Source organism: Ascaphus truei, chromosome 4 (assembly GCF_040206685.1).
Source record: "Ascaphus truei isolate aAscTru1 chromosome 4, aAscTru1.hap1, whole genome shotgun sequence".
Classification (NCBI taxonomy): domain Eukaryota; kingdom Metazoa; phylum Chordata; class Amphibia; order Anura; family Ascaphidae; genus Ascaphus; species Ascaphus truei.
In genome coordinates this window covers 422,762,549-422,788,418 of record NC_134486.1, presented here as the reverse complement: position 1 = coordinate 422,788,418, position 25,870 = coordinate 422,762,549, and the positions used below count along the sequence as shown (strand labels likewise).

The window sequence follows — 25,870 nt, the reverse complement described above, 5'->3', positions numbered from 1 at the left end:
AGCCATCCACAGTCTTACTGCTGCAGAGCAATGCGAAACCAGGACCTCCTCACTAAACCCTAACCCTAACCCTAACTTGTCCTCTCACTCCAAGGACAAAACCCCACACAGATTAACAACAATGAAGAAGCAGTGTGTGACTATGTGGGAAAATGATATCCAGCGCCCAAAGAAGCTGGAAACCTACCACAGCCTACAGAGAGAATACACTCTGGCACCCTAACTACTGAAGGTAAATAACCCAAAGCAGAGACAGACCCTGGGCCAGTGCAGAATAAGTGCCCACAGCCTAGAAATAGAAACAGGCAGACACAGACAGAACTGGAAGCCCCGGGAGATGAGACTGTGCGAGCGATGTGAGCTAGGAGAGGTGTGTGAGAGACACAGGCAGAAACAGACAGAACTGGAAGCCCCGGGAGATGAGACTGTGCGAGCGATGTGAGCTAGGAGAGGTGTGTGAGAGACACAGGCAAACACAGAAAGAACTGGAAGCCCCGGGAGATGAGACTGGGCCAGCGATGTGAGCTAGGAGAGGTGTGTGAGAGACACAGGCAGACACAGACAGAACTGGAAGCCGTGGGAGATGATTGTGCCAGCGACGTGAGCTAGGAGAGGTGTGTGAGAGACACAGGCAGACACATACAGAACTGGAAGCCCCGGGAGATGAGACTGTGCCAGCGATGTGAGCTAGGAGAGGTGTGTGAGACACAGGCAGACACAGACAGAACTGGAAACCCCGGGAGATGAGACTGTGCCAGCGATGTGAGCTAGGAGAGGTGTGTGAGACACAGACAGAACTGGAAGCCCTGGGAGGTGAGACTGTGCCAGTGATGTGAGCTAGGAGAGGTGTGTGAGAGACACAGGCAGACACAGACAGAACTGGAAGCCCCGGGAGATGAGACTGTGCCAGCGACGTGAGCATGGAGAGGTGTGTGAGAGACACAGGCAGACACATACAGAACTGGAAGCCCCGGGAGATGAGACTGTGCCAGCGATGTGAGCTAGGAGAGGTGTGTGAGACACAGGCAGACACAGACAGAACTGGAAGCCCCGGGAGATGAGACTGTGCAAGCGATGTGAGCTAGGAGAGGTAGAAGATGAAACTCACTTCCTGTTGCGCTGCGCACAATCCATAACTTTAATAATATAGAAAAGAACCAAAAAATAGCGAACCTACTGGGAGAAGATGAAACCACAGCAGGACTGGCTGCACACTATATCTGCACCTGTCACGGGCTGAGAGACGTCCACTAACACCCACATCCCTGTGTGTAACTGTTATCCATGTACTATCTAATCATTATACCCTACCCCCCGTTATTCATGTACCGTGTAATCATTATACCCTACCCCCTGTAATACATGTACTGTGTAATCATTATACCTACCCCCTGTTATACATGTACTGTGTAATCATTATACCTACCCCCTGTAATACATGTACTGTGTAATCATTATACCTACCCCCTGATATTCATGTACCCTGTAATCATTATACCCTACCCCCCGTTATTCATGTTCCGTGTAATCATTATTCCCCTACCCCCTGTTATACATGTACCGTGTAATCATTATACCCTACCCCCTGTTATTCATGTACCCTATAATCATTATACCCCACCCCGCTATTCATGTTCCGTGTAATCATTATACCTACCCCCCTGTTATACATGTACTGTGTAATCATTATACCCTACCCCCTGTTATACATGTACTGTGTAATCATTATACCCTACCCCCTGTTATACATGTACTGAGTAATCATTATATACCCTACCCCGTTATACATGTACTGTGTAATCATTATACCCTACCCCGTTATTCATGTACTGTGTAATCATTATACCCTACCCCGTTATTCATGTACTGTGTAATCATTATACCTACCCTCTGTTATACATGTACTCTGTAATCATTATACCTACCCCGTTATACATGTACTGTGTAATCATTATACCCTACCCCTGTTATACATGTACTGTGTAATCATTATACCCTGCCCCCTGTTATACATGTACCCTGTAATCATTATACCCTACCCCCTGTTATACATGTACTGTGTAATCATTATACCCTACCCCCCGTTATACATGTACTGTGTAATCATTATACCCTACCCCGTTATACATGTACTGTGTAATCATTATACCCTACCCCGTTATTCATTATACCCTACCCCCTGTTATACATGTACTGTGTAATCATTATACCCTACCCCCTGTTATTCATGTACTGTGTAATCATTATACCCTACCCCCTGTTGTACATGTACTGTGTAATCATTATACCCTACCCCCTGTTATACATGTACTGTGTAATCATTATACCCTACCCGTTATACATGTACTGTGTAACCATTATACCTACCCCGTTATTCATGTGCTGTGTAATCATTATACCCTACCCCCTGTTATTCACGTACTGTGTAATCATTATACCCTACCCCGTTATACATGTACTGTGTAATCATTATACCCTACCCCCTGTTATACATGTACTGTGTAATCATTATACCCTACCCCCTGTTATACATGTACCGTGTAATCATTATACCTACCCTCTGTTATTCATGTACTGTGTAATCATTATACCCTATCCACTGTTATTCATGTACTGTGTAATCATTATACCCTACCCCCTGTTATTCATGTACTGTGTAATCAGTATACCCTACCCCCTGTTATACATGTACTGTGTAACCATTATACCCTACCCCCTGTTATACATGTACTGTGTAATCATTATACCCTACCCCCTGTTATACATGTACTGTATAATCATTATACCCTACCCCCTGTTATTCATGTACTGTGTAACCATTATACCCTACCCTCTGTTATTCATGTACTGTGTAATCATTATACCCTACCCCCTGTTATTCATGTACTGTGTAACCATTATACCCTACCCCCCGTTATTCATGTACTGTGTAATCATTATACCTACCCCCTGTTATTCATGTACTGTGTAACATTATACCCTACCACCTGTTATACATGTACTGTGTAATCATTATACCCTACCCCCTGTAATACATGTACTGTGTAATCATTATACTCTACCCCCTGATATTCATGTACCCTGTAATCATTATACCCTACCCCCCATTATTCATGTACCGTGTAATCATTATTCCCCTACCCCCTGTTATACATGTACCGTGTAATCATTATACCCTACCCCCTGTTATTCATGTACCCTGTAATCATTATACCCTACCCCGTTATTCATGTACTGTGTAATCATTATACCCCACCCCGCTATTCATGTACCGTGTTATCATTATTTCCTACCCCCCCTGTTATACATGTACTGTGTAATCATTATACCTTACCGTCACTTATACATGTACTGTGTAATCATTATACCCTACCCCCGTTATTCATGTACTGTGTAATCATTATACCCTACCCCGTTATTCATGTACTGTGTAATCATTATACCTACCCCCTGTTATTCATGTACTGTGTAATCATTATATCCTACCCCCTGTTATACATGTACTGTGTAATCATTATACCTACCAGTTATTCATGTACTGTGTAATCATTATACCCTACCCCTGTTATTCATGTACTGTGTAATCATTATACCCCACCCCGCTATTCATGTACTGTGTAATCATTATACCCTACCCCGTTATACATGTACTGTGTAATCATTATACCCTACAACCTGTTATTCATGTACTGTGTAACATTATACCCTACCCCCTGTTATACATGTACTGTGTAACCATTATACCCTACCCCGTTATTCATATACTGTGTAATCATTATACCCTATCCACTGTTATTCGTGTACTGTGTAATCATTATACCCTACCTGTAACAGGGGACTTATCCCTGTTCACAAATGTGTCTCTAATCCAGCAGTGTGGTGGTTAACTGCTGGTAGCAAATTAACTAACACCACCTGCCTGATTACAGGTGGTAGAAAAAGCCTGCCTTTGAGACAGGAAGTGACTCCTTAGCTCACGTGTGAGCTGAACTTTGGAGACAGAGCAGAGGTTCTTGAGTCTCCCAGGAGAGACTGACCAAGAGAACACAGATCTCTGGAGCTGACAAATAAGACTTCTAAACCTGGATGCTGACATTTTCTGTGCACACACGGGTGCGGTTCCAGGAGAGCAGAGAAGCTTCCTCTACAGCAGCTAACAGAGAAGACTTTTATTAGAAGACTTTTTATATCTGTTCATTTCATGCTATGTGTTTGGGGCTGGGAGACATGCTTAACTAAGGGAGTTGTGGAATTGCATGGTATTTCACTAGAAATACTCCCAAGTGAATAGAAGCTTTGTTTCCCCCTTGTTTGGATGGTTTCCTAATGCTAAGGAAAAGGCACAATAAAGCCTCGTTATAATTTCACCTTATAAAGTCTCCAATTTTTTATCTCTGTGAACGTCCGTCTACACTACCCCCTGTTATTCATGTACTGTGTAACCATTATACCCTACCCCCTGTTATTCATGTACTGTGTAATCATTATACCTACCCCGTTATTCATGTACTGTGTAACATTATACCCTACCCCCTGTTATACATGTACTGTGTAATCACTATACCTTAACCCTGTTATTCATGTACCATGTAATCATTATACCCTACCCCGTTATACATGTACCGTGTAATCATTATACCCTACCCCTGTTATACATGTACCGTGTAATCATTATACCTACCCCCTGTTATTCATGTACCATGTAATCATTATACCCTACCCCCTGTTATTCATGTACCGTGTAATCATTATACCCTACCCCCTGTTATTTATGTATGGGGCCTGTAGCTAGGGGAGGTACGCAGGGGCCAAGGCCCTTCACTTACCTCTGGACGCGGATGTGTCCCTGCACCTCCCCCGCCTTCAAGTCACGGACTCACCTCCTTCCTCCCTTTATCGCCATAGCGGGGGCCCATGTGGACACCCTCACCCCACATGGGGGCTCAAGTGGGGGCTCCCCATTTCCCCCATCTTAGTGGGAGCTACGCATAAATGGGGTCTTGTAACAGGGGACTTATCCCTGTACACAAAGGTGCCTCTAATCCAGCAGTGTGGTGGTTAACTGCTGGTAGCAAATTAACTATCACCACCTGCCTGATTACAGGTAGTAGAAAAAGCCTGCCTTTGAGACAGGAAGTAACTCCTCCCTAGCTCTGACTGAGAGCTGACCTTTGGAGAGACAGAGCAGAGGTTCTTGAGTCCCAGGAGAGACTGACCAAAAAAAAAACAGATCTCTGGAGCTGACCGGTCTTGAGCTCTGCACAGGAGAGCTGATTTTCAAGACACAGGGAAAACTACTGCACCTGAAGCTGAACCAGGAAGTGATATTTTCCCTCCAAGAAACAGATAAGACTTTTATTCTTAATAGACTGCTTATATCTGCTTATTTCATGTTATATGTTTTGGGACTGCGAGAACTGCTTGACTAAGGGAGATGTGAATTATTGCATAGTGTTTCACTAGAAATACTCCCAAGTGAATGGAAGCTTTGTTCCCCCCCCCCCCCCCCTGTGTGTTTGGATGGATTTCCTGATAAAAAGGAAACGGCACAATAAAGCCTTATTATAATTTCACATTATAAAGCCTCCTAATTGCGTACCTCTGTGAACGTCCGTCCACAGGTCTCCACATCCCCACCCCAGTGGGGGCCTCTGCCTACTTCCCCCTCCCAGTAGAAGGTACACCTTAGGTCCACCCCCCAAAGTGGGGATCCAGCGGGGGCCTCTGCCCCCTCCTCCAACCCGATGGGGGCCCTAAGCGGTGTAGTCTCTCAACCAGAGTGGGGGGTAGGGAGCCAGATGGGGGCCTCTGCTCCCTGTCAAGTGGCATCTCCTTTCCCACACCTTAATGGGGACCCACGTGGGGTCCCCCATCCCAGTAGGTGAGGGGCTCAAGTGGCGCCCCCCACCTGGGGAGGGGCACAAGGGGGGAGCCTCTGCCCCTCTTCCGGTGGAGGTCACACATCAGGTCCACCCATCTCAGTGGGGAACAAGCTGCAGCCTCAGACCCCTCCCCCCACCCCCAACACAGAGCGGGGAGGGGGCCAGATGAGTCTGCCCCCGTAAAGTGGCATCTCCTCTCCCACCCCAGTAGGGGATCAAGTGGGGCCCTCCACTCCAGTGTAGTCCCAAGAGGGGCCCATTCCCCAATGGGAGGCTCAAGTGGACTAAAGTGAGGTCCCTCAGTCCCCCACTCCAGAAGTTGCTTTAATCACTGTGAGCTTTATACACAGCCCGCACTCACTGCGAGCTTTATACACAGCCCGCACTCACTGCGAGCTTTATACACAGCCCGCACTCACTGCGAGCTTTATACATGGCCCGCACTAACTGTGAGCTTTATACACAGCCAGCACTCACTGCGAGCTTTATACACAGCCAGCACTCACTGCGAGCTTTATACACAGCCAGCACTCACTGTGAGCTTTATACACAGCCCGCACTCACTGTGAGCGTTATACACGGCTCGCACTTACTGTGAGCTTTATACACAGCCAGCACTCACTGCGAGCTTTATACACAGCCAGCACTCACTGTGAGCTTTATACACAGCCCGCACTCACTGTGAGCGTTATACACGGCCCGCACTTACTGTGAGCTTTATACATGGCCCGCACTCACTGCGAGCTTTATACACAGCCAGCACTCACTGTGAGCTTTATACACAGCCCGCACTCACTGTGAGCTTTATACACGGCCCGCACTCACTGCGAGCTTTATACACGGTGCGCACTCACTGCGAGCTTTATACACGGCCAGCACTCACTGCGAGCTTTATACACAGCCCGCACTCACTGTGAGCTTTATACACGGCCAGCACTCACTGCGAGCTTTATACACGGCCAGCACTCACTGCGAGCTTTATACACGGCCCACACTCACTGTGAGCTTTATACACAGCCCGCACTCACTGTGATATTTATACACAGCCAGCACTCACTGCGAGCTTTATACACGGCCCACACTCACTGTGAGCTTTATACACGGCCAGCACTCACTGTGATCTTTATACACAGCCCGCACTCACTGTGAGCTTTATACACAGCCAGCACTCACTGTGAGCTTTATACACAGCCAGCACTCACTGTGATATTTATACACAGCCAGCACTCACTGTGAGCTTTATACACGGCGCTCACTCACTGTGAGCTTGATACACAGCCCGCACTCACTATGAGCTTTATACACAGGCCACACTCACTGTGAGCGTTATACACAGCCAGCACTCACTGCGAGCTTTATACACAGCCAGCACTCCAATGAGCTTTATACACGGCCCGCACTCCCTGTGAGCTTTATACACAGCCCGCACTCCCTGTGAGCTTTATACACAGCCAGCACTCATTGTGAGCTTTATACACAGCCCACACTCACTGTGAGCTTTATACACAGCCAGCACTCACTGTGAGCTTTATACACGGCGCGCACTCACTGTGAGCTTTACACACAGCCAACACTCACTTTGAGCTTTATACACAGCCAGCACTCACTGTAAGCTTTATACACGGCCCGCATTCACTGCGAGCTTTATACACAGCCCACACTCACTGTGAGCTTTATACACAGCCAGCACTCATTGTGAGCTTTATAAACAGCCCGCACTCACTGTGAGCTTTATAAACAGCCCGCACTCACTGTGAGGTTTATACACAGCCCGCACTCACTGTGAGCTTTATACACGGCCAGCACTCACTGAGCTTTATCCACAGCCCGCACTTACTGTGAGCGTTATACACAGCCCGCACTTACTGTGAGCGTTATACACAGCCCGCACTTACTGTGAGCGTTATACACAGCCCGCACTCACTGTGAGCGTTATACACAGCCCACACTCACTGTGAGCGTTATACACAGCCCGCACTCACTGTGAGCTTTATACACAGCCAGCACTCACTGTGAGCTTTATACACGGCGCGCACTCACTGTGAGCATTATACATGGCGCGCACTCACTGTGAGCTTTATACACAGCCCGCACTTACTGTGAGCGTTATACACAGCCCGCACTCACTGTGAGCGTTATACACAGCCCGCACTCACTGTGAGCGTTATACACAGCCCGCACTCACTGTGAGCGTTATACACAGCCCGCACTCACTGTGAGCGTTATACACAGCCCGCACTCACTGTGAGCGTTATACACATCCCGCACTCACTGTGGTGGTGAGGAGGATGACCGAAGCTGTAGAAATTAGATTAGCAGGCAATGATTCATGTAATAAGTGTTAATGTTTTATTTGAGCTGTAGGGAGCTTTGTTGATTGGGGATTGTGTAAGCGTGACAATATGTGAGGTGTGACACTGTAAGCGTGACAATATGTGAGGTGCGACACTGTAAGCGTGACAATATGTGACGTGTGACACTGTAAGCGTGACAATGTGTGAGGTGTGACACTGTAAGCGTGACAATGTGTGAGGCGTGACAGTGTAAGCGTGACAATATGTGAGGTGTGACACTGTAAGCGTGACAATATGTGAGGTGCGACACTAAGCGTGACAATGTGTGAGGTGTGACACTGTAAGCGTGACAATGTGTGAGGCGTGACAGTGTAAGCGTGACAATGTGTGAGGCGTGACAGTGTAAGCGTGACAATGTGTGAGGCGTGACAGTGTAAGCGTGACAATGTGTGAGGCGTGACAGTGTAAGCGTGACCATGTGTGAGGTGTGACACTGTAAGCGTGACAATGTGTGAGGTGTGACACTGTAAGCGTGACAATGTGTGAGGCGTGACAGTGTGAGGCCACTGTGAGGTCAGTATTGTAAGTACAGATGCAGTGGCCATTATTTTAACAAATTATGCGGTGTATACCTCGGAATACCCGTCATGACGCGGGATTTCTTCCAACCGTCCCGCCCCTTCCCGCCTTAAGACACGAGTACAGAAAATGGCATTTTAGTGTTCTGGTTTTTAAACACCTGAAATAGACACAGTGACACAGTGACACAGTGACACAGTGACACAGTAGCACAGTAGCACAGTGGCACAGTGGCACAGTGGCACAGTGGCACAGTAGCACAGTAGCACAGTAGCACAGTGACACAGTGACACAGTGTCACAGTGACACATTGACACAGTACTGTACACTTTGCAATTCATTCATTTCTTTGCAACTAAAGAAACCAAATCCATGAAATTCAAAAAAGCAACCGCGATAAGCGCAGGTCCCCGGGGCGATTGGCCGCGTTAATGCCGCGTGGAGTACGGCAGCGCACACGTAAACGGCGCCGTGATTTGTTAAAATAATGGCCGCTACATCTGTATCCCTATTTCAGTGGCACTTACATCATCATTCACTTTGAATCTCTTCAGTAATGACACAAACTTCTGTCTAAAGTTTGGCTGCAAAACAAGGAGAGGAAGATTACACCTCGCACCGATACACACACCTTACACTAATAAATTCACCTCGCACCGATACACACACCTTACACTAATAAATTCCCCTCGCACCAATACACACACCTTACACTAATAAATTCACCTCGCACCAATACACACACCGTACACTAATAAATTCACCTCGCACCGATACACACACCTTACACTTATAAATTTCCCTCGCACCAATACACACACCGTACACTAATAAATTCACCTTGCACCGATACACACACCTTACACTAATAGTCACCATGCACCAATACACACACCTTACACTTATAAATTCACCTCGCACCGATACACACACCGTACACTATTAAATTCACTTCGCACCAATACACACACCTAACACTATTAAATTAACCTCGCACCAATACACACACCTTACACTATTAAATTCACCTCGCACCAATACACACACCGTACACTATTAAATTCACCTCGCACTGATACACACACCTTACACTAATAAATTCCCCTCGCACCAATACACACACCTTGCACTATTAAATTCACCTCGCACCGATACACACACCTTACACTAATAAATTCACCTCGCACTGATACACACACCTTACACTAATAAATTCCCCTCGCACCAATACACACACCGTACACTAATAAATTCCCCTCGCACCAATACACACACCTTACACTAATAGTCACCATGCACCAATACACACACCTTACACTTATAAATTCACCTCGCACCGATACACACACCTTACACTATTAAATTCACTTCGCACCAATACACACACCTTACACTATTAAATTCACCTCGCACCGATACACACACCTTACACTATTAAATTCACCTCGCACCGATACACACACCTTACACTAATAAATTCACCTCGCACCGATACACACACCATACACTAATAAATTCACCTCGCACCGATACACACACCGTACACTAATAAATTCACCTCGCACCGATACACACACCTTACACTAATAAATTCACCTCGCACCGATACACACACCTTACACTAATAAATTCACCTCGCACGATACACACACCTTACACTAATAAATTCACCTCGCACTGATACACACACCTTACACTAATAAATTCACCTCGCACCAATACACACACCGTACACTAATAAATTCCCCTCGCACCAATACACACACCTTACACTAATAGTCACCATGCACCAATACACACACCTTACACTATTAAATTCACCTCGCACCGATGCACACACCTTACACTAATAAATTCACCTCGCACCGATACACACACCTTACACTAATAAATTCACCTCGCACCGATACACACACCATACACTAATAGTCACCATGCACCAATACACACACCTTACACTATTAAATTCACCTTGCACCGATACACACACCGTACACTAATAAATTCACCTCGCACCGATACACACACCTTACACTAATAAATTCACCTCGCACGATACACACACCTTACACTAATAAATTCACCTCGCACGATACACACACCTTAAACTAATAAATTCCCCTTGCACCAATACACACACAGTACACTAATAAATTCCCCTCGCACCAATACACACACCTTACACTAATAGTCACCATGCACCGATACACACACCTTACACTATTAAATTCACTTCGCACCAATACACACACCTTACACTATTAAATTCACCTCGCACCAATACACACACCGTACACTAATAAATTCACCTCGCACCGATACACACACCTTACACTAATAGTCACCATGCACCAATACACACACCTTACACTTATAAATTCACCTCGCACCGATACACACACCTTACACTATTAAATTCACCTTGCACCAATACACACACCTTACACTATTAAATTCATCTCGCACCGATACAAACACTGTACAATATTAAATTCACCTCGCACCAATACACACACCTTACACTATTAAATTCACCTCGCACTGATACACACACCTTACACTATTAAATTCACTTCGCACCAATACACACACCTTACACTAATAAATTCACCTCGCACCGATACACACCTTACACTAATAAATTCACCTCGCACCGATACACACACCTTACACTAATAAATTTACCTCGCACCAATACACACACCTTACACTAATAAATTTACCTTGCACCGATACACACACCGTACACTATTAAAATCACCTCGCACTGATACACACCTTACACTAATAAATTCACCTCGCACCGATACACACACCTTACACTATTAAATTCACCTCGCAACCATACACACACATCACACTAATAGTCACCACGCACCGATACACACACCTCACACTAATAAATTCACCTCGCACCGATACACAAACCTTACACTAATAAATTCACCTCGCACCAATACACACACATCACACTAATAGTCACCTTGCATGACACACCTCCCACCGATACACACCTCACACTAATAAATTCACCTCGCACCGATACACACACCTTACACTAATAGTCACCATGCACCAATACACACACCTTACACTAATAAATTCACCTCGCACCGATACACACACCTTACACTAATAAATTCACCTCGCACCGATACACACACCTTACACTAATAAATTCACCTCGCACCGATACACACACCTTACACTAATAAATTCACCTCGCACCGATACACACACCTTACACTAATAAATTCACCTCGCACCGATACACACACCTTACACTAATAAATTCACCTCGCACCGATACACACACCTTACACTAATAAATTCACCTCGCACCGATACACACACCTTACACTAATAAATTCACCTCGCACCGATACACACCTCACACTAATAAATTCACCTCGCACCAATACACACACCTCACACTAATAAATTCACCTCGCGCTGATATACATAGACTGCACACCCCGTTCTGATACATGGATGTGCACACGTCACACACACAGCACACACACGTGATATTACCTGCCGGATCAGGGATGTGCACACGTCACACACAGCACACGCTTGATATTACCTGCCGGATCAGGGATGTGCACACGTCATGCACACACGTGATATTATCTGCCAGGTCAGGGATGTGCACACGTCACACACACACGTGATATTACCTGCCGGATCAGGGATGTGCACACATCACACACACAGCACACACGTGATATTACCTGCCGGATCAGGGATGTGCACACGTCACACACACGGCACACGCATGATATTACCTGCCGGATCAGGGATGTGCACACGTCGCACACACCGCACACACGTGATATTACCTGCCGGATCAGGGATGTGCACACGTCACACACACCACACACGCATGATATTACCTGCCGGATCAGGGATGGGCACACGTCAAACACACACCACACACGTGATATTACATGCCGGATTAGGGATGTGCACACGTCACACACACGGCACACACGTGATATTACATGCCAGATCAGGGATGTGCACACGTCACACACACACCACACACGTGATATTACCTGCCGGATCAGGGATGTGCACACGTCACACACACCGCACACACGTGATATTACACGCCAGATCAGGGATGTGCACACGTCACACACACCGCACACGCGTGATATTACACGCCAGATCAGGGATGTGCACACGTCACACACACCGCACACGCGTGATATTATCTACCAGATCAGGGATGTGCACACGTCACACACACCGCACACACGTGATATTACACGCCAGATCAGGGATGTGCACACGTCACACACACCGCACACGCGTGATATTATCTACCAGATCAGGGATGTGCACACGTCACACACACGGCACACACGTGATATTACCTGCCGGATCAGGGATGTGCACAAGTCACACACACCGCACACGCGTGATATTACCTGCCGGATCAGGGATGTGCACAAGTCACACACACCGCACACACATGATATTACCTGCCAGATCAGGGATGTGCACACGTCACACACAGCACACACGTGATATTACCTGCCGGATCAGGGATGTGCACACGTCACACACACCGCACACGCGTGATATTACCTGCCGGATCAGGTATGTGCACACGTCACACACACGTGATATTACCTGCCGGATCAGGGATGTGCACACGTCACACGTGATATTACCTGCCAGATCAGGGATGTGCACACGTCACACACAGCACACACGTGATATTACCTGCCGGATCAGGGATGTGCACACGTCACACATCGCACACGCGTGATATTACCTGCCAGATCAGGGATGTGCACACGTCACACACACCGCACACACGTGATATTACCTGCCAGATCAAGTATGTGCACACGTCACACACACAGCACACGCGTGATATTACCTGCCGGATCAGGGATGTCCACACGTCACACACGTGATATTACCTGCCAGATCAGGGATGTGCACACGTCACACACACAGCACACACGTGATATTACCTGCCGGATCAGGGATGTCCACACGTCACACACGTGATATTACCTGCCAGATCAGGGATGTGCACACGTCACACACACAGCACACACGTGATATTACCTGCCGGATCAGGGATGTGCACACGTCACACATCGCACACACGTGATATTACCTGCCAGATCAGGGATGTGCACACGTCACACACACCACACACGCATGATATTACCTGCCAGATCAGGGATGTGCACACATCACACACAGCACACACGTGATATTACCTGCCAGATTAGGGATGTGCACACGTCACACACACCGCACACGCGTGATATTACCTGCCAGATCAAGTATGTGCACACGTCACAAACACAGCACACACGTGATATTACCTTCCGGATTAGGGATGTGCACACGTCACACACCGCACACACATGATATTACCTGCCAGATCAGGTATGTGCACATGTCACACACACAGCACACGTGATATTACCTGCCGGATCAGGGATGTGCACACGTCACACACTCCGCACACGCGTGATATTACCTGCCGGATCAGGGATGTGCACACGTCACACACACCACACACACGTGATATTACCTGCCGGATCAGGGATGTGCACACGTCACACACTCCGCACACGCGTGATATTACCTGCCGGATCAGGGATGTGCACACGTCACACACACCGCACACACGTGATATTACCTGCCGGATCAGGGATGTGCACACGTCACACACTCCGCACACGCGTGATATTACCTGCCGGATCAGGGATGTGCACACGTCACACACACCGCACACGCGTGATATTACCTGCCGGATCAGGGATGTGCTTCGCACTAATTTCCTGGCGAATTTCTTCGGCTTTCTGATCTCATCGTCTTCATCATCCACATCCTGATTAGAAGGAACGTGGCCTCGTTAACACACATATTAGTGCCTCGTTAACACACATATTAGTACCTCGATAACACACACATATTAGTGCCTTGTTAACACATATTTGTGCCTCGTTAACACACATATTAGTACCTCGTTAACACACACATATTAGTGCCTCGATAACACACACATATTAATGCCTCGTTAACACACATACACACCTTAGTGCCTCGTTAACACACACATTAGTACCTCATTAACACATATAGTGCCTCTAACACACACATACTGTATTAGTGCCTTGTTAACACACATTAGTGCCTCGTTAACACACACATATTAGTACCCCGTTAACACATACATATTAGTACCTCTTTAACACACATATATTAGTGCCTCACTAACACACACATACTGTATTAGTGCCTCGTTAACACACACATAGTGCCTTGTTAACACACACATATTAGTACCTCGTTAACACACATTAGTACCTTGTTAACACACCCATATTAGTGCCTCGTTAGTACACATATTAGTTCATCGTTAACACACACATATTAGTGTCTCGTTAACACACACATATTAGTGTCTCGTTAACACACAGTGCCTCATTAACAGACACATATTAGTGCCTCGTTAACACACATATTAGTGCCTCATTAACACACATGGTTTATTTATTTATAAAATATTTTACCAGGAAGTACAGGCATACCCCGCTTTAAGTACACTCACTTTAAGTACACTCGCGAGTAAGTACATATCGCCCAATAGGCAAACGGCAGTTCACGCATGCGCCTGTCAGCACGTCCTGAACAGCAATACCGGCTCCCTACCTGCGCCGAAGCTGTGCGCAAGCGGGGAGACTATAGAGCCTGTTACAAATGCGTTATTTACATCAGTTATGACGATTGCAGTACAGTACATGCATCAATAAGTGGATAGAAGGGAGTGCTTCACTTTAAGTACATTTTCGCTTTACATACATGCTCCGGTCCCATTGCGTACGTTAATGCGGGGTATGCCTGTAATACATTGAGAGTTACCTCTCGTTTTCAAGTATGTGGGCACAGAGTACCTCATTAACACACACATATTAGTGTCTCGATAACACACATATTAATGCCTCGTTAACACACATATTAGTACCTCATTAACACATATAGTGCCTCATTAACACACACACACATTAGTGCCTCGTTAACACACACATTAGTGCCTCGATAACACACACATATTAGTGCCTCGATAACACACACATATTAGTGCCTCGATAACACACACACATTAGTGCCTCGATAACACACACACATTAGTGCCTCGATAACACACACACATTAGTGCCTCGATAACACACACAGATTAGTGCCTCGATAACACACACACATTAGTGCCTCGATAACACACACACATTAGTGCCTCGATAACACACACAGATTAGTGACTCGATAACACACACACATTAGTGTCTCGATAACACACACAGATTAGTGCCTCGATAACACACACACATTAGTGCCTCGATAACACACACACATTAGTGCCTCGATAACACACACACATTAGTGCCTCGATAACACACACAGATTAGTGCCTCGATAACACACACACATTAGTGCCTCGATAACACACACAGATTAGTGCCTCGATAACACACACAGATTAGTGCCTCGATAACACACACAGATTAGTGCCTCGATAACACACACACATTAGTGCCTCGATAACACACACAGATTAGTGCCTCGATAACACACACATATTAGTGCCTCGATAACACACACATATTAGTGCCTCGATAACACACACATATTAGTGCCTCGTTAACACACATATTAGTGCCTCGATAACACACACATATTAGTGCATCGATAACACACACATATTAGTGCATCGATAGCACACACAGTGCCTCGATAACACACACAGATTAGTGCCTCGATAACACACACATATTAGTGCATCGATAGCACACACATATTAGTGCATCGATAGCACACACAGTGCCTCGATACCACACACATATTAGTACCTCGATAAGACACCTTAGTACCTTGTTAACACACAAATTAGTACCTCGATAAGACACACATATTAGTGCCTCGATAACACACATTAGTACCTCGTTAACACACACATAGTACTTCATTAACACACACACATATTAGTACCTCGTTAACACACACATAATAGTGCCTCGATAACACACACATATTAATGCCTCGTTAACACACACCTTAGTGCCTCGTTAACACACACCTTAGTGCCTCGTTAACACACATTAGTACCTCATTAACACACAGTGCCTCATTAACACACATACTGTATTAGTGCCTTGTTAACACACACATAGTGCCTTGTTAACACACACATATTAGTGCCTCATTAACACACACATACTGTATTAGTGCCTCGTTAACACACACATAGTGCCTTGTTAACACACACATATTAGTGCCTCGATAACACATATTAGAAACTCGTTAATACACACATTAGTGCTTTGCTAAAACACATTAGTGCCTCGTTACACACATTAGTGCCTCGTTAACACACACATTAGTGCCTCGTTAACACACACATTAGCGCCTCGTTAACACCATATGTACCTTGTTAACACACACACACACACATTAGTACCTCGTTAACACACACATTAGTACCTCGTTAGCACACACAGAACCTTGTTAACACACACACATTAATGCCACGTTATCACACACATGTACCTCGTTAACACCCAAATTAGTGTCTCATTAACACACACATATTAGTGCCTCGTTAATGTGCCTCCCCTGTTTGTGTATGCTTGTTCACCCTATATAGCATTTACCAATTTAAAATGCGGGAACACCATTACCCCTTGTGTATTCAATACATTGTCATCGATTTTTACCACCTTCTCCTATTGCCTGGCAAGGACTGGGTCCTCCCTCTGCCTCTGGCGAAAATCAGGGAGACACAGCTCTGGTAAGTCTCCAGGCTCTATCTCTCCCTCCTTCTGGCCATCCCCAGTCATTACCTGTAACTTATGCCTATTAGTATGGCCACCTCGAGTCCCAGATCTGTGTAACTAGTCCTGGTTTTCACAGTGTCTTTGCTTCCGAGATTTCGGAACCCGGTGTCTACTGGGTAACAGATCAGCAGAGAAGGCCAACAGTTGACCGGGCTTCTCCTGTATCAGAGAAGGAGGCTCTCGCTGGGAGGGAACCAGTAAACTAGAGATAAAGGGCCAGTACCAGCCAAGCAAAACTGGGCAGGGAGTCAAGGAGCAACTCCTACTTCTAGCCTGGCCTCTCGACCCTTTACCTTTAGCAGGATGTTGGGAGTCAGGTACTATTTTATATCGCTGTGTATACATTCTATGCTCCATGAGGAGTCATAGGTAAGCTCTTCACAAGGGCCTGGACGGATTTACCCACAATCAGGACTGGAAGTAGCCAGTCTGTGGGCTCTCCATATGACAGTGGCCCGGTTCCCCGCAGGTAGAACATGGAGAGGTATCTCAGGTGGGCACTCGTTACAGTATGCTCAGCCCCACAAACATGGACCCTGCTGAGGTGGGTCGAGTCTTGAACCTGCACTCTGACATGTTTGCCAAACTGGAGAAGTATCTTGACCAGAATAGTCAGCGTATGGACCAACTCCAACTGACAGTGCAAACTTCTACAGACCAGGCAAAACGTACCCCTGTTGATTCTGTTCCCTCAGTGGTGCCTGCTCCCGCAAATGTTCCCATGAACGCAGCCTCCGTACCCCAACTTCCTACACCCAAATGCTATGGCGGTGAACCGTTTGGTTGCCGCGGATTTCTCAATCAATGTTTTATACAGTTCGAATTGATGCCCTCCCGTTTTGTGTCCCAGCGATCCAAGGAGGCCTATATAATCTCCCTGCTCATTGATGATGCCTTGGCGTGGGCTTCACCCATCTGGGAACAAAGGCCGGACCTCACCTGCGTCATAGCCCGCTTCACCAAAGAATTCCGCAGAGTATTCGATACACCCGGACGCAAGGTAACAGCTGCATTATCTCTATTTCATATAACCCAAGGCAGTCATCCCGTGGCCTGGTATGCAGTCGAATTTCAGACCATAGCCACAGAGACCAGCTGGAACGATGAGGTGTTAGCGGCAGCATTTTGGGAAGGCCTGTCCGAGAACCTTAAGGATGAACTTGCCGCTTTGCAACGCCCCACAGAACTAGAGGAACTCATCGGCCTATGCATCGAGTGGATTTGAGGTTACAGGAGAGAAGGGCTGAAAGAAATCGTTGTAAGCAAGGTATGCAATCTCTCCGCGACCATTACACAGGGGCCTTTAACCCTCCTCTTATGGACCTGGAAGAACCCATGCAGCTCGGAGGCAACAAACTTTCGCCTGGTGAGAAACAACGCAGACGTAATGCCGGACTCTGTCTTTATTGCGGTAATGTCAGACACCAGGTAATCTCGCCTGTCCCCATAAATCGGGAAACGCTAAAGTTCCAGTGAGAGCCGAGAGGATCACACTGGGAAATCTATCTGCCTCCCCTCCCAAGATGCCAACCAGGCTCCTGATACCCATCACGCTTACCGGTGATACCTTCAAGGCCTCCAGTGAGGCCTTTCTGGACTCTGGATCAGGTGGGAATTTCATTGACCAGGGATTCGCAGAGAAGAATAAAACCCCTTTGATACAAAAAAGTCACTCAATAGGTCTGGAAAATATTGACGGCCGTCCCTTACAACCCGCCTTTATCTCTCTTCAAACTGTTCCTTTTAAGTTGCCCACAGGAGAACTTCATGTCGAAAGGATCTCGTTGGACGTCATCCATACTCCTTCAATTACATAACCCTCGGATAGACTGGACAGAAGCACAACCTTTTCAATGGAGTCATCTGCGACACAGGTCTGGCCATGTACCCACCCAGGTCTGGGTGGACGCTTCTGATGTCTGAGCCGGAACAGTGTTGTCCCAAAGGAAGACTCAACAAGCCAAACTACATCCTTGTGCCTTCTTTTCCAAGAAGTTCTCACCCGCCAAACAGAACTATGACGGCAACTGGGAACTATTGGCCATCAAAATGGCCTTGGAGACATTTGCTCGAGGACACTGAAAATCTTGTTACTATTCTGACGGACCATAAGAATCTTCTTTACATTGAAGGTGCACATTTCTTAGGGTCGCGACAAGCCCGATGGTCACTTTTTTTTCTTGCTTCAATTTCATTATTTCGTATTTACCAGGGTCTAAAAACGTGAAGGCAGACGCTCTCTCACCAATTTCTCGTGAAAGACAAGGCTGAGGACCAAGAAGAGACCATATTTCCCCCCATCTTGTATAATCGCTGCCAACACTTTTGATGCTTTAGAACACATCGCGCATGGTCAGTCTGATATTCCAGGAGTTCCCCAAGTTATTGTGTCGGATCATGGATCTCAATTTATTTCTAAATTTTTGTGGGCCTTTAGCAAACAGATCTGGATTTCTCTTCACTTCTCTTCCGGCTATCATCCTCAGACTAATGGTCAGACGGAGCGGACAAACCAATCACTGGAACAGTTCATCCACTGCTTCATTTCGGATACCCAGGACAACTGGACTGATCTCTTGCCTTGGGCCGAGTTCTCCCACAACAATCTCCATAATGAGTCGACTCAAGACTCGCCCTTCTTTACCAACTTCGGCTTCCATCCCTCGGCTCTCCCTACCGCAGGGCCTAGATCCGGGGTACCAGCAGCGGATAATAGGATTCTGCTTCTGCAAGCCTCTTGGGGAAGGATTCAGCAAAATCTTAGAAAAGCGGTCTCTCTGCAGAAGAAACAGACTGACCGGCATCGTTGTGAGACACCAACCTACACTCCAGGGCAAAAGGTATGGCTGTCCACGAAAAATATTCGGTTGAAGGTTACTGTATAACACACAGGAAACACATACCCCACACACATTACTATCTAACACACAGGAAGCACATACCCCACACACATTACTATCTAACACACAGGAAGCACATACCATACAAACACACCTTACGATATAACACACAGGAAGCACATACCCCACACATTACTATATAATACACAGGAAACACATACCCCACACACATTACTATCTAACACACAGGAAGCACATACCACACACAAACACACACACACACACACACACACACCTTACGATATAACACACAGGAAACACATACCCCACACACATTACTATCTAACACACAGGAAGCACATACCACACACACACTACTATATAACACACAGGAAACACATACCCCACACACATTACTTTCTAACACACAGGAAGCACATACCACACACACACACTACTATATAACACACAGGAAACACATACCCCCCACACACATTACTATATAACACACAGGAAACACATACCCCCCACACACATTACTATCTAACACACAGGAAGCACATACCACACACACACTACTATATAACACACAGGAAACACATAACCCCCCCCACACACATTACTATATAACACACAGGAAACACATACCCCACACAAACACACATTAGTATATAACACACAGGAAACACATATCACACACACATTACTATCTAACACACAGGAAGCACATACCACACACACACACCTGACTATATAACACACAGGAAACACATACCACACACACATTACTATCTAACACACAGGAAACACATACCCCACACATTACTATATAACACACAGGAAACACATACCCATTACTATATAATACACAGGAAACACATACCACACACACATTACTATCTAACACACAGGAAGCACATACCACACACACACACATTACTATATAACACACAGGAAACACATACCCCCCACACACATTACTATATAACACACAGGAAACACATACCCCACACATTACTATATAACACACAGGAAACACATACCACACACACACATTACTATATAACACACAGGAAACACATACCCCACACATTACTATATAACACACAGGAAACACATACCCCACACATTACTATATAACACACAGGAAACACATACCCCACACATTACTATATAACACACAGGAAACACATACCACACACACACATTACTATATAATACACAGGAAACACACACACACACACATTACTATATAACACACAGGAAACACATACCACACACACACATTACTATATAACACACAGGAAACACATAAGCCCCACACACATTACTATATAACACACAGGAAACACACACACACACATTACTATATAACACACACACATTACTATATAATACACCGGAAACACATACACCCCCCCCCCCCCACACACACACACACACTACTATATAACACACAGGAAACATATACCCCACACACACACACATTACTATATAACACACAGGAAACACATACCACACACACACACACACACACACACTCTACTATATAAAACACAGGAAACACATAACACACACACACTACTATATAAAACACAGGAAACACATAACACACACACACACTACTATATAAAACACAGGAAACACATAACACACACACACACTACTATATAAAACACAGGAAACACATAACACACACACACTACTATATAAAACACAGGAAACACATAACACACACACACACACACTACTATATAAAACACAGGAAACACATAACACACACACACTACTATATAAAACACAGGAACACATACATATTACTATATAACACACAGGAAACATATACCCCACACACATTACTATCTAACTGTAGCCAGGTCCCCCTCTGCCCGTCGCCCCTCCCTCACCTGGCTGGCGATCGCGGGTGCCGCCGAGCCAATGGCGGACCCGTCGGCGCTTGCAGGAGTGAGGGGCAGATGGGAACTGGTGCGGAGGTTGCCGGGGACACGAGCGGCCGGTTGTTAGAGCCGCGGGCGCGTCGTTAGGGCTCTCGGCGGCTCCCGTGCAGGGCGCCGCCATCTTGGATAGTTTTGCACATGCGCAGTAGGTTCGGGCGGCCGGGACAGTTACGCATGCGCGAGCAGCAAGCGCGCGAACCCTAGCCTACCAGGGAAGGCTCTTGGACGGGACTACAAGTCCCATGAGCCTCGGGAGCGGCCCCATGACGCCAGGGAGCCAATAGGGCTGCGGGAGCTCCCTGCTTGCAGGGAATAGATACATTTCGCGCGCGCGGGAGACAAGGCAGTCTGGACCGGGAAGAGCTAGGGGAAGGAGGTGAGTGCAGGGGTCAGTGACCCGCTGCATTAGGCCAGTAACCCCCTAGGCCCCAGATAGGTCCCAACTCCCCAGTTTGTGGTGCTACAGGTTAGGGACCCTGTCACATTAGTACTAGTGTTAGATAGGGACGCAGCGGACGCTGCGCTCCCCGACACAGCGGACGCTGCGCTCCCCGACACAGCGGACGCTGCGCTCCCCGACGCAGCGGACGCTGCCCTCCCCGACAAGAGACTTGGGCTCTAGTCTGTGCCAAAGAGACAGTGACTATCTCCAGGGTGGGATCGCCCCTGGCGGACCCTCGTGCGAGGAAACACCGGATCAGACGGGATCACCAAGCGGCAGATCCTTTGCGAAGTTGCTTGCAGGCCCGAGTGCAGGAGCGCTCGGCAGGTACCCCATAAGTGCACCAACGTTTTCTAACATATCATAATTACACATAGTGGCAGCGCTGACCACGGGACAAAGGGGTTAGGCTGTGGACACGGTGTGGGGGTACACGGTGGTGGGTAGGTACACTCCTAGTGGAGTGAAAGACACTTTGGGCTGCGTTATAGACTGTGGAGTTACCCCTAGGGGGAGTGTTATTAAGTGTGTGTTATTTCCTGCATATATATAAACTGGTTATATACATCTTCGTGTATGTACTTATTGTATATGTGGGTCCTGTGTAGGCAACCTTCTTCATTTCTAGAACCCTGCACAGGTGGAGGCGCTGTAAATCAGATTGAGCTGACGGACTCACCCCAGGTTCCCAACAAGCGGAGGCTCAGGCTTCTTGTGAACCTACAGGTATACGCAACACACCTGGTAACACATAGGTTCCCCCTCACATACACTGTATCTGTGATTGGGGTAGGGGGAATACCCGTTACATAACACACAGAAAACACATACCACACACACACACACACACACACACACACACACACACTACTATATAAAACACACAGGAAACACATACCAGACACACACATTACTATATACCACACAGGAAACACATATACACACACACACATTACTATATAACACACAGGAAACACATACATACATTACTATATAACACACAGGAAACACCCCCCCCCCCCACACACACACACACACACACACACACACACACACACACACACACACACATTACTATATAACAGGTACTGTATGAAGCTTAGAGAGACAATACACTGGCTGCTCAGGCTATTGATGCATTGGTGTGCTGTACACGGTCATGATTCGGTGTACACAGCTCTTACCTGTCCCTGGCCACCTTCATCGCTGCCCTCTGGCTCTGATGAGTAGCTGTCCTCGTCGTCCTCCTCCTCCCAGTAATGGTCAATATCTGGAAAACAGAAAGAATGACAACGCTGTAACCCAGACCTCGCACGCAGAACAGATAATCACCGTCCCACCAGATCCAGACACCAGGTAAAGAGGCTGATTCTAACACTGTTATTTACTCTGGGGAACTCTGATCAGGGAGACCAATTACGTAGTTGCACTCAAGAAATAATTAGCTGAGCCATAACTACAATTCAAGTATAAGAAGTGCACCCTGGTAACAGAAACCCACAAGCAGAATACATGGTATGAGTATGAGCTTCCGTTATGTCACCTACCAAAGAGGAAAGGGACATGGGACATCATATCTGTTGACCTAACAGTATTCAGACAATGTATCAAGCCCATGGGGAGAGCCAGCAGGATGTGAGGGGCATGTGGAGAGGTAATACCAGAAGAAACAATGTGCTGATGCCTCCGAGATGATACGATATACCGTGTTGATAAACACTGAGTGTTCTACAGATGTTGGTTCCCAAACCTCATAGGCATACAGTACTTAGACTTCTACATGACACTCCTGCGGCCGGACAAGACGCTGGATCGAATCCTCTCCAGATTTTATGGGAGTACAAGAGGATGTGAAACGATTCTGTGCGTCTTGTCCAACAATTATAATGGGTGTACTGCACCTTTTAATCGGAACTATTTATATCTGGACATACAGGGACTGGGTCATTACTTGTTTGCCCCTGAGGAAGGAAGCCACGACTTCCGAAACGCGTAGGGTGGTCCCGTTCTACACTCTACTGCACCATTCATTTTTTATATCCCCGTTGGAGGTCGATCTGAACCGGCACAGCGTTCGGAGAACAAGCGAATCTGCTGCTACCATCTGCATAATACTGCCGAGCTGAGCCTTGACGAATCTGTCGCCACGGACGCACAGCTAGCACTGCGCATGCGCAGGCCGCTCAGGAGACGTAGGTTGGAGTTACGATCCATAGAGGTCTGTTCACGTGAGAGCAGTGAAGCACCCCGCCCAGAAGCAGACATGCAGCGCGTGACCACCAAGAGCTGACTAGCCACGATAAGAGGGGACACTCTTTAATTAGCCACTGCCTGATACCGTCTTGCTTCTGGTAAGCGGGTATTCCAACTCCAGTGACAGTGCTCATATGGGACCCACTCATTCTTAATCCTTGCATTCATTTTTGTTATTTATTTTTGTTATTGATGTGTTTTATTAAATGTAATTGTATTAATATCAGTCACCTGTTTGTTCTCAGCATCTGTTGTTTGTATTGTGTGTATGTGTGTTTGTATTGTGTGTATGTGTGTTTGTATTGTGTGTATGTGTGTTTGTATTGTGTGTATGTGTGTTTGTATTGTGTGTATGTGTGTTTGTATTGTGTGTATGTGTGTTTGTATTGTGTGTATGTGTGTTTGTATTGTGTGTATGTGTGTTTGTATTGTGTGTATGTGTGTTTGTATTGTGTGTATGTGTGTTTGTATTGTGTGTATGTGTGTTTGTATTGTGTGTATGTGTGTTTGTATTGTGTGTATGTGTGTTTGTATTGTGTGTATGTGTGTTTGTATTGTGTGTATGTGTGTTTGTACCCATTTGTTTCCGTTAACATACAGGATTACGCTATGTTATTTAATATCCACACGTGGAGCACCTCATTGGATCTGGAACGTCACCGAATCTGGCTGTATATAGCGTACATATTTTTTATATATAGCTGTGTTTAAGTGCCGAGCGCCAGAGATATAACACTTTATCCCAAGAGGCA

General features: G+C 46.3%; 1 protein-coding gene across 1 annotated transcript in view; it reads right to left on the bottom strand.

Moving 5' to 3' along the window:
* The window catches only part of LOC142492482 (phosphofurin acidic cluster sorting protein 2-like), a 330,781-nt gene extending 306,341 nt beyond the window's left edge, over positions 1-24,440 (bottom strand). The window contains exons 1-4 of the mRNA XM_075595119.1: positions 24,413-24,440; positions 24,050-24,135; positions 14,538-14,621; positions 9,283-9,339 (exon numbers count right to left, since the gene is read on the bottom strand). Of these exons, the coding sequence (XP_075451234.1) occupies positions 9,283-9,339; positions 14,538-14,621; positions 24,050-24,135; positions 24,413-24,440 (255 nt within the window). The remainder of the gene's footprint in view (positions 1-9,282; positions 9,340-14,537; positions 14,622-24,049; positions 24,136-24,412) is intronic.
* Between the last annotated feature and the right edge of the window lie 1,430 nt (positions 24,441-25,870).